We start from the raw sequence: 11,812 nt of genomic DNA, 5'->3' as shown, positions 1-11,812 counted from the left end.
TTTGGGGGCCAGAGTAATTACTGAGAATTCTTACAAGATTATGAGCTGATTTTCTGGGAGTATTTATGCTGATGAAATAACATATTGCAAAAACATTAAAGTACACATGTGAGACAGAGTAGTGTGATGGAGGGGTGGCCTAAGAGTCAGTGAGATATGAGTTCCAACTCTGCTTTTCATGTGTACCTACCACCCAGCTTTTAAAACTTATAAATGGCAGAGATGGATCTGTAGAGATCTGCAATCGATAGAAGGAATTCTTTATTAGGAACATCATGTTTTGGCAATGATCTGTGCCTTTAAATCACATTTGGACAAAAGCACAGAGAAACATAGATCCAGTTCAAAGGTTCTCTGGGGAGCCAGGTGAATGTCGCAAATGGATGGGTAGAATGATAGAAGAGGAGCCTGAATCTCTCTGCATCTTTTATTGGAAACAGTTGAATTTGCTGGGATTTGTAATAAGACAATTCAAATTCCCAGATCATTGATTAGCTTAAAAAAAAACCATGCCAGGCAACCACAATGACATCTTTATTGAACAGCCTCCTATGTTAAAGAAAATAATGTATATATTCACATACAGAGCTTCTGTATATCATATTTGAAATTGTCCTGACAAATTTAATTGAAATTCTTCCTGAAGGATGGATATTCAAAGAATTTCAGACATTCAAAGAATTGTACATATTTCATGGAGACCCCATGTAAATATTTGGAGCAAGGAGTAATAAAAGCCCTGGTATGAAAATTAACCTGGAATTTTAAGGAACAAATCTCAAGAAATGAAAGTAGACAGAATTGGCCTCAGTGAGCTATTGGTCCCTTCACACCAAGGCCTCCAAGGAAAAAGAATAGTCTAGGATGGAGTCTGAAGAGTGGATCCCTGGAGCCACGCACTCATCCTCCAAGAAGGGGTCATTATTTACAAGGTAATTTGTGATGCACAGTGGAGTTTGGGGACACTTGGGAGAAAAGTCCCTTTTGCACTTAGGTTATTGCCCCTGGGTCCTAGTACCAAGGCCTGTGACTGCAGGCTTTCAGACAAATCCCCATAGAGATAAATATTTGGAAAAATTGGAGCTACCTCTCAACTCAGGTCCATTTTCCCTGCAAAGTATCTGTGATCTGTGACAGCTCTCTGGGTCACCAATACACACTTTTCAAATTAAGAGATGTTTTAAGGTATAAAGGAAACAGTTTAATGAAAAATGGGTTTTTTAATTGCAAATGCATTTCTCATTTTAAAAAATGATTAAAAATTAATACGCCTTTCAAAATGACAAAGTTGTGTGAATCCAGCTTGAGGAAATTGTTGGCAACCTGAGGGTCAGGAGGACCCAGGACAGCCTCCACAGTTCTGATGTCATGAAAATAGTACAGGAGGGTACATCCCTATGTCAAAAAGGCTTCTAAAAGAAATGTAACAGATCAGGAAAAAGTGTCTTTTAAAAAAATCCAGCCATTTCTAACCAGTGTTTAAAATATGAATCATTGGCCAATTTGTTTATTAGTAATACTGTCTCTTATCCCCCCTGCTAAAAGTGGTAAGATCCTGGAAGGCAGAGACTATACCAATTTTTATCTTTGCATCCTCCCTCCCCGCTCCCTTTGCCAACTAGGAACCCTTCAAGTGGTATGCATTTAATGACTCTTGTCTGTTGAGTTGAATACAATAAAAATAAATGTGTTTCATTATTTCTTAATCGAAAAGAAAATCAATGCAATAGAATTGCTGATGTGTTCACATAAGACCTGTCATCTGAAGGAGATCCAAAGAGAAAGTTAATAACAAAGACACCAGAAACGGACCAAAGTCCTGAAGAAGATTGGTTTACACCAGGGAAGAAAAGGAGGGTGGTCCCTTTGGTCTGGCAGAGATTGACTTCTGACCCTTCCATACTCTTGGGCTGTCACTGATACACAATGCTTGGGCAGCATTAACTCTGGTTCAAATACACAGATGCTTCTCCACATGAAACAAGTTACCTTGCTTCCATCTTTCTTCCCTTTCCACTTCCTCTTTCCTAGAACATTGGTCTACTTCTCCTATACAGTCATGGATACAATCTACTTTAGTATTCAATGACCCACTAGGATTTTTCTTTCTTTTTTTTTCTGCACTAAAGGGCTGCTGGAGCTCTGGGAGGTCATGCCCAGCACACATCTTTGAGGAAGTATTTGTAAAAGGGACTCATTGCCTGCGCCGGCAAGCCTAGTAAGCAAACCACACTGCAAAAATGAAAACTAATATACACAATTTGCATTTCTTTAAAAAAAATCCAAACCCCAAACCAAACCAACTTTCCATTGAGCCCAGAGTGTGTTAACTTCTTAGGCCAGTGTTTTGCTAACAGGGGTGAACGTTGCATGCTCTTATCTCCTTCTTGTCTTTGCAGCTGGTAAACTGGGAGCTTTTAAATCTCTTCTTTACAGTCATGTAGCGCTCCTGAATCCCACCCCCGCACAGTTTGGTACATTCTGACCAGGCGGTCCATGGGCGCATCCTACAGCCTAAAACACAAAACAGGCATTTATTAAGACCTTAAGGTAAAATTCCTAGAACCCAGTCAATGACTCTCACAGCTGAACCCTCTTAATTGGGTAATGTTGCCTAGAAGCAACTAATGAGTGTATAGATCACCAGGTATGGAGTTAAGAAGACCCGTGTTCGAATTTGTCCTCAAACACTTACTAGCTGTGTGACTCAGGGCAAGTTAGTCTGAGTTACCTCATCTGTAAAATGAGCTGGAGAAAGAAATGGCAAACTACAGTATCTTTAAGAAAACCCCAAACTGAAACAACTTAATGATACCAAAAATGATTTATAGCAATTGCAAGTGGCATCATGTATTTCTGTGGAACTGCTAGTGGAGGAGGTCTAGTGGAAAGAGGACCAGATTTCGGATCAGAAAGCTTAGGTTCAGATCCTCCCTGTGTGACCATGGGAAGTCAACTAAACTTGAATCCCAAGTTTCCCAGTTATGAAATGAGGAAGTAGGAATCCATGATGCCTTCCCACTCTAAATGTTACATGTGATCCTATGCTTCCATCATAATGATTTGTTTATGTCTTTATCCTCACCAGGGTTCAAAAGGATCATAGATTTCAACTTTAGATGCCACTGAATCCAACCCCTTACTTTACAGATAACGAAACTGAGGAGTCAGAAGTGAAATGACTTGACTAGAGTCACAAAGCTAATGAGTGTCCAAATCAGGAGAGGAATCCAGGTTTTTCTTCCTCAAAGTACAGTGCTCTACCCACTACCCAAATTCTGCTTTCACATTATGTGAATCACCTGAATAATGTATTTGCTCTCTGATTTAAGAACAAAGGAATCAAGTGAAACATTATTGAAAATATTTTTTTGAGGCTCAGAAGACAGTATACTTTGCTCTGAGAACATAAGTATTTCTAGTTGAGTTTGTGGTATAGAAAAGGTGTTGGAAGCTATTTATAGGAACAATGTGATTTATAAAGATGGGTGTTGGGAGTATTTGACCATAACCACTTTTTAGTATAGTTATTAAAGAAGAAGAGAACGTGGGACAGTGGAAAGAGCTCAGGACATGGAGTCTAGTGGACCTGCATTTGACACTAGCTCTCTTAGTATCTGTGTGACCTTGGGCAAGTTGCTTAACATTTCTGGACTTTGGTGTCCTAAAGTGTAAAACATAGGGGTTGGAATCTGACTTCTTCTGTCTCTTCCCTACTTTAAGCTTCTCTTTTGACATTTTTTTTGTTATATTTCAGTTGTATGCAACTCTTTGTGATCCCATTTTTGGATTTTCTTTGCAAAGAAAATGGAGTGGTTTGTCATTTCCTTCTCCAGCTCATTTTACAGATGAAGAAAGTAAGGCAAAGCGGGTTAAGTGACTTTCCCAATGTCACACAGCTAGGGTCTGAGTCTGCATTTAAACTCAGATCCTCTTGACTCCAAGAGTGAGTGCTCTATCCACTTATCTAGGTGCCCTATTCTTTGGATTTTAAGGCATACCAATTCTGGGTACATCCCCAAAATGGATCTCCAGATATCTTTTCTATTGCCTTTGTATAATAACAAGGAGCTTTTAGAACCAAGTAACAAATTGGCAGTTGTGTATTGGGGGGGGGTACCTTGGTCAGCTTGATTAGCTTACTAGGTAGTGAGCTTTTGTCTGAGACTTAAATCTTCCTCTGGAGGGAATGGGTGCATGCCTGTTGACAATCTTGGTAGTATTAGGATGAGCTAAATGGTGCAGTGGATAGAGGACTGGAATCAGGGAAGACCTGAGTTCAAATCTGATTTCTGACACTCACTATCTGTGTGACCCTGGACAAGTGACTTAACCATTGCTTCCATCTCCTTATCTGTAAAATAGGGATAATAATAGCAGCCACCTCCTAGGGTGATTGTGGAGATCAAATGAGAGAACATTTGTAAGGTACTTGGCACATGGTAAGTTCTATACAGATGCTAACTACCATTACTTACTCCTACCTCCTCATCTATACCTTCTGGTTTCCTTCAAGTCTCAGCTATAATCTCACTTTCCACAAAAAAAGTTTTTCCCCATCCTTCTTAATCTTAGTGCCTTCCCTCTGATATTTTCCCCAGCTTCTCCTGCACACACACACACATATATATATATATATTTTTTATCCATAGTTGTTTCTATATTGCCTTGTCCACTGGACTGTGAGCTCTTTAGAACAGGGACTATCTCTTCCCTTTTCCAAAAATCTCTCCAGTGCCTGGCACATAGAAGACATTTAATAAATACTAATTGATTGACCATATTGATATCATTTGAGATAAGTATATTTTTCAGTGTCCCCAGTCGGAAAAGTGATATTCACATTTCACAATATGACATCCTACGCGAAATACTGAAAAATCAACCTCAAAATTCATTTTGAGAACAGTTGTACCATTTCACAATCTGCTCTTTATCTAGAAGCAGTTACATCATTTTTGCCATGTCTATTTTTCCTTTTATACTTATTTCAGTTTAGTCTCTTCTCTGTTCCCTGCCCCTAATTTTCCAGTTCACTTTCTTCTAGCTCTCTTAAATCAATATCTCCTTTTTGGCCAAGGAATTTGGGAGTTTGGAGTTGATGGGTACAGTCAAGGGATTGATTTTCTTTTCACTTTCCTAGGTGGGAGTCTATGACATGGTCTCAAAATTCATCTAATTGAATCTACTACCCATTTGCTTCATGCTTTAAAGTTGCTGATGAAAAAAATACGTATCTCAGTGGCAACTCTGGATGGGGAACAGTATGAGCCAGGAAGTTGGGGGAGAGGAGAAAGTCAGAGACGGATAAGGCAGTTTTGTAATTTTAGACAACTAGGTGGTTTAGTATCTATTGTCCTGGACTTGGGGTCTGGAAGATATAAATTCCAATCCTATCTATTCTGCTTACTATCTCTGGCATTCTGGACAAGCCATTTAAGCTCTCAAACCTTAGTTTGCTCAACTGAAATATGGGGTTAATAATGGCACCTACTTCCCAGAGTTGTGAGCGTTAAAGAACACAAAGATAACAGATTCAATGTTCTGCAAATCTTAATGTATTACATACATACTAATTATTAAAGTAGTCTCACAGATTGGACCTGTTCTGATTAAACCCAAAGTGCTAAACCATGAATTGTATTTAGCACTGTACAGTAGAATGGGCATAGGCTTTGGAGTAAGAAGAACGAATCCCAAGTTTGATGTATACTACTTATATAAACTTAGGCAAAGCATTTAATCTCATGGGCCCTCAGTTTCCTTATGTGTAAAATGAATGTTTGGGGAATAAGACTAGTTGGCCTCTAAGATCCTTTCCAGTTCCAGCCCTATCATCCTGTGTAACTTCCTGGAAATGAATGCAACACCTTACTGCTTTTCTAAGCCTGCCTGGGGCTAGGTGGCATCATTTTTAAAGTCATAATATCCATTAACTATTGGACTTAATAACATCTCCCCCTTCCAATCAGCTCTATCTTTGTTGTTCAGGTCTTGTGTTGTTGTTGGCTCAGTCCATCATATTGCTGACATAACTGCATTTCTATTGCTTTCTCTGGATTGTTTGCTCCAGAGAAAGCTTGCCCCACTGATAGCATGAATTCACCTAAATTCTTCAACACGTTGGAAAAGAATGGCATCTTGGCAGCCAGTCATTGAGAATAGCAGGGACCCCAGAGGCTCTGAGCAAGAACAGTTAGGGGAGACACTATAGAAAAACAACCACCAACAACATAACCTTTGTGAATCCTTTCTTTTAACAGGAAAATCTCAATTTAGGTAGAAGGAAACCCCAGCTACCAGTGCTATTATTAATATGAGGGTTGTTTATTACTTCTCTTTCTACACTCTCTGGGCTAGTGAACATGACTTTCTTGGTATGCTTCATGTTATTCCTTTTTATGGAGATCATGATCCAAACAAATAAGCCAGTTCATTATTCTGCATCCCATCTGTCTTGCCTGAATGCATTCTCATCCTCCTTCAGCATCTTAAAATGTCCAGATTCTCTCAAAACTCAGTTTTCTGTATAAAACCTTCCCTGATTCCTTTAGCTGTACCTATTTTGTATATACTTAAACAAGGGCATGTAATAGAAAGGAAGCTCCTTGAGGGCAAAGGCTTGTTCTTCCCCCCTCCTCCCACTTCTCTTTAGATAAACTGTATTCCCAGTCTTTTGTCAAGTGTATAGTGCCTCGTAGGCACCTCATATTTGTTGACTGATGGATAATATATCTTCTGTCTCAAAGGGAGCTCCATTTCCTAAGATTGTCTTCTCTGAGAAGACTAAGCTTCTATTCTCAGGCAGGTCCATAGCCTGGTTCTATCAATGAAGAAACATACCTGGATACTGCTCACCATCAATTTCTTCTTTCATGGGTTCACTCCTCCTGTTTTCACGGACCTCTCTCCAGCGCATTTTCTGGATCAATGGGTTTCGCAAGCACTTCCTAATTCGGCATTTTTTCCGTTGCACAGTTTCTGGACAGGGAGCTCCTCCAAACTGTGGCTCCATTTTTATCATTCGGGTCCTGATCATATGGCCTTTCCCACATGACTTGTTACATTCGGACCACTGGGACCACTCGGTGAGCTCACAGTCAATGGCTGGCAAAAGAAGAAAGTGAGTATTATCAGTAGAGTTGGATCCTTACTATTCTTGGTGAATTTCTTCAGTGAAAACCAAGGAACCATATGTGGTGTGCCTAGTGTTCAGGATAAGCTTTTTAAGTCACAGAAATCAGAAACTGATATCATCAGGCATATTCTTAGATAAATTAAATGGCCTTCTCTTATCTTCAAAAGACAGTATAGAATATGCTTGGTTCCTGGCAAATAGTAAGTACTTAATAATTACTTGCTGATTAAGGACTGAAGCCGAGTTTTAGATCTTAATAGAGTTGCCCAACTTGAGTTCCTTAAAGAGTATGTATGTGTGTTGGCAGGATCAAGGTATGAGTTATAGAGTAACTTAGAGAAATAAGAAGTCAGGAAAATGTATCAGTTTTGTGTTCAACCTTTACACAATGAAGGGTTGGATATATTACTGGAAATAATTTTAAATCTCACATTTCCTTTAAAGGTTAGTGGGTTAGGTTTCCCAGAGAGCTGGTCTGTCTTAAAAGCTATTCATTTAAGAAGTAAAGATGGAGAGGAACCAGACAGACACCCACACAGGCATGTGGGCATGACACAGAAACACAGTTCCTTCACTTACGGCACTCTGGCAGCATGCACTTTTCCACCTGTTCCAGCTCTTCATTACAGTCTCCAAGCTCAGCAAGAGACTTCAACATCCTTTGGCGGGTCCTCATTCCCTTCCCACAGGTCACACTGCAGTCACTCCATTCCGACCATGCAGACAGCAAGCAAGGGATTGTATCTAGTCCAAGAGCCAGTTGTTAGCAATAAGAAGAAACCCCCAATGATGCACCTTTCCCTGATCTTTAGGTTCTGACTTATCTCTAGACAGGTTTATTTAGGGCATTCTCACGAAATCAACTGACCAGGGTGCTGGCCCATGTCATGGTGTGTTTGACTATGAGTTGACATTGTGGAATAAATTGTACAATACATCACTCCCATACTGAGTATTAGGGGAAGCATTTCCTTCTTCCTCATCCCATCCCATTCTATCAGGTAGCTAGAAGTGGGGCATTAGCATTTGAAACAGTTGAGGATAAGGGATGCTGCAGTAGGACACTCAGCAAGACACTGCTAAAACAAGACACAGGCACTGAATTTGCAGGTATAGGACCTGGGTTCAAATCTTCATTCTGTGACTCATTGGTCCTGGTCAAGTTGCTTCAGTCCTCTGTACCCTCAGCTTCCTCATGTATAAAGAGTGGTGTTCATGATCTCAGCAAAACCTGGATGAGCAGGTGTTGGACATGTAGAGGAATTCTTGTTCAAGTCTGGGTTGGAATCAGCGACCCCCCAAGGTCCTTTCCAGTTCTTAGATTATAATTATATATATATATATATATATATATATATATATATATATATACACACACACACACACACAAATATGCATACATGTATAGATACAGATAATAAAGTTTTTTTGCATATGATTGTTTTTGCATGTGTTGTCTCCCCAAACTATATTGTAAGATTTTGCAGGGAGGCTGCTGGCAAGAACTGTTTCCTTCTTACCTTTATATATCCCAAATCTAATTCTAAGAGGAAATTCCTAGGCAGGTCACTTAAACTTTCAGTGTTCAAAAGACTATCAAAGAACTATAAATGGTTGGAGAGGTCCAGGGATGCATTGGGAGAGGGGCTTTCTTTAGGAAGGAATTCCCTATATTGGTGAAATCAGAAACCCAGTCCCTCTTTCTATCCCCAAACCTTGCCCAGTGGCTGGCATATAGGTTCTTACTGACTGATTTTGATCAAAGTTACTTTATTTTATAAATCAACCAGTTTCCTCATTAGATAGTAGTTTAAAATTCAAGCAAACCTATCTTCTATAGACCACATACATTTCTCACATGTTTATATAAATATAGAGGCTGTTATGATTAACAAAACAAATTTAAATTAAATTAACTTGTACTGGGTGGGTGCAATTATATGCTGGGTGTTAGCTAAGTCAGCTTTTTAAATCTTTTTTTTGCAGCAAATAGGTATTAATATCATATACTATCATATAGAGCTTTGTGCACTTTTTTTAGTGTTAGGGATCTTTATACTAAAAAATATTGGGAACAATTGTACTATAAACTTTATTTATGATTGTAAATATAGGAAGGGAAGCTTAGAGCTCATATAGTCTGACCTACTCCTTTAACAACAGAGGAAACTAAAGCCCAGGGAAGTTAGGTGACTTTTCTGAGGTGACACAGGTAGTAGAGTCAGGACTTGATTCTATATCTCTTCTATCTCTAAAATATTGTTTGTGCTATTTTATTATATGCAATTGGTTACTTCTCAGAATGCATGGTATATATTAGGGTGCTGGCAGAAATCATCTAGTCTAATGATCTTGGGCCTGTGGCAGTGCACAAACCCTACTGCAGGAAGCCCACCTTCCAGGGATACTGTTCATCTCTGTCTGTCTCCTGGAGCCTTAGCCACTAGCCTTACCCTGCAAAAAGCCTACTTGGCAATAAGATCCTCTAGCCTTGGCTCCATATTTGGAGAGGAAGTCTGGACCGAGGGATGCCTTTAGCTGATGTGACATGTGCAAAGGGACCAAAAGGACACCCTCATGAGCCTTGATGGCTCTCGATGGGGACTGAAGACTCACGGCACTCTGGCATCATGCACTTCTCCACCTCGCTAGTTTCTGCCTTGCACATGGACCCATCTGCAGGGCTCATCTTGATCATTCGGTGTCTCTTTTTCATTCCCATCCCACAGGTGGCGCTGCATTCATCCCACTCTCCCCATTCAGTTGTCAGGCAACTGCTGGGAGCTGGTCAGTTTTGTGAGAAGGAAAGGAACAAAGGAAGAAGAGTTAGAGAATGGATCTGGTTTGCAAGTCCTTAAGGCAAGGATTCTTCGCCTGGGGTCTCCTGACCCCCAAGAAGCTCATGGATAAGATTTCACAAAGAGATAAAAAAAAAAGGAAAAGGATCTCTTTTTACAAAAAAAATATTTTAGGCAGCTCTTTTTGTGGTCGCAAAGAATGAGAAATGGAGGGGATGCCCATCAATTGGGGAATGGCTAAACCAATGTATATGATAGTGACAGAATATTATTGTTCTGTAAGGAATGATGAGCAGAATGGATTAAGAAAAACCTGAAAAGTCTTACATGAACTGAACGGGACAAAACATTTATATTTTTATTTTCTCTAACCACTAAATGAAATTTAATATTTCCTTCCCTTATGAATATAGGCAAGCAATATTATTATTGTGATAAGAGTCCATGGACTTCACTAGACTGCCAAAAGGGATCCTTAACACACATAAATAGGTTCAGTGACCCTGCCTTAAGCTATCTGACATGACACAGAGAAAGACACCATCAGCCTTGCACTCACAGCATTCCTCATTGACGGTGCACTTCTCCGTTTCCTCAGTAGGCACAGTGCATACAGAGCCATCTTCAGGGAATTGCTTCACATATCTCTCCCGGGAGCGCATCCCTACACCACAGGAGATGCTACATGGTGACCAGGTGATCCACTCTGACATAGTGCAGGTGGAGCCATCTACAACAGAAGGAGAGTTGTTTTAGCTAGGACTAGGGAATCTCCCAGTCATCCTTCTTGGGTCTAAATCAGGGTGCTATCAGAAAGATGGAAATGCTAGCTGCTCTGTAGTCTCCAAGGCAGGAAAAAAGAAATACCAAAGAAATGAAGCAAAAGAAAAATTCAATGTTGTGGTATGTAGACAATAAACATCACCAGAGACAATGTCATATAGTGGCTAGAGAACCAATCTAGGAGCCAGGAAGACCTGGCATCAAGCCAAACTTTCAGTCAACCCCAGGCAACACTCTAAGACCTTAAGTTGCAGAGAAGGTGCCAACCCACTTTGTTACAGGAAGTTTCCTTTGCTGGGAGCTCCCTGTATCAATGAAATCACAGGTCCAGACCCTTCTTCTATTCCATCATAATATATATCTGTGAATCACAAATTACTCCTGGTTTGAGGATGGGAAAAGAAAAATAAGGAGATGGACAAAAAGGGAATTAGAGAGAAAATAAACATTTCTATAGCTGAAGAAACACAAATTTCTCCAAGGTACTCTGTGCCCTGTTAAAAGCAGCTCAAGTTTGGGTATAGCTTAATAACCTGGTACATGCTTCCATGATCATGATAACTAGCAGACTGTGAGTTGATCTGGATTTTAATTTTCTAGAGCTGTGTTCTAACCCCTGCTATATTCCTGACATGTCAAATGAGATAATAATATTTGCATAGAGCTTTATATTTTACAAAACCATTTCACAAATTATCTCATCTAATCCTTACAAATGCTCTGTGGGGCAGGTACTACATGTCCGGTTAATAGATGAGAAAGCAAATGCACAGACAGGCAAAGGGTCACAAAGTGAGTAAATATCTGAATAATGACTCGAACTCAGCTCTTTCTGATTCCGAGTCCTGTACTCTAGCTACTATGCCACTAGGCAAAAGATTCTATGGTTACACAAAGAACATATCCTTCCATGTGCCTGATGATATAGCCAAGACAGTCTTCTTCATGATTTCAGTGATGTGTAAATTAGAAATATCCTTCCTGAAAAGGCATGACTATTTTTCCAATGTAAAAAATTATACTTCTTTAAATAGGAATATTTCAAATTGTCATCCTCTTCTGTCTCTACCTCCTGACTCAAATCCATGAAATT

General features: G+C 39.7%; 1 protein-coding gene across 1 annotated transcript in view; it reads right to left on the bottom strand.

Moving 5' to 3' along the window:
• Positions 1-413: 413 nt before the first annotated feature.
• The window catches only part of SPON1 (spondin 1), a 444,045-nt gene continuing 432,646 nt past the window's right edge, over positions 414-11,812 (bottom strand). The window contains exons 12-16 of the mRNA XM_001377891.5: positions 10,496-10,666; positions 9,755-9,922; positions 7,718-7,882; positions 6,844-7,107; positions 414-2,514 (exon numbers count right to left, since the gene is read on the bottom strand). Coding sequence (XP_001377928.2) covers positions 2,351-2,514; positions 6,844-7,107; positions 7,718-7,882; positions 9,755-9,922; positions 10,496-10,666 — 932 coding nt within the window. The 3' untranslated portion in view covers positions 414-2,350. The remainder of the gene's footprint in view (positions 2,515-6,843; positions 7,108-7,717; positions 7,883-9,754; positions 9,923-10,495; positions 10,667-11,812) is intronic.

This window comes from Monodelphis domestica, chromosome 6, assembly GCF_027887165.1.
Source record: "Monodelphis domestica isolate mMonDom1 chromosome 6, mMonDom1.pri, whole genome shotgun sequence".
NCBI lineage: Eukaryota > Metazoa > Chordata > Mammalia > Didelphimorphia > Didelphidae > Monodelphis > Monodelphis domestica.
Note: the sequence above shows the minus strand (reverse complement) of the source record. Positions and strands in the feature narration are given on the sequence as shown.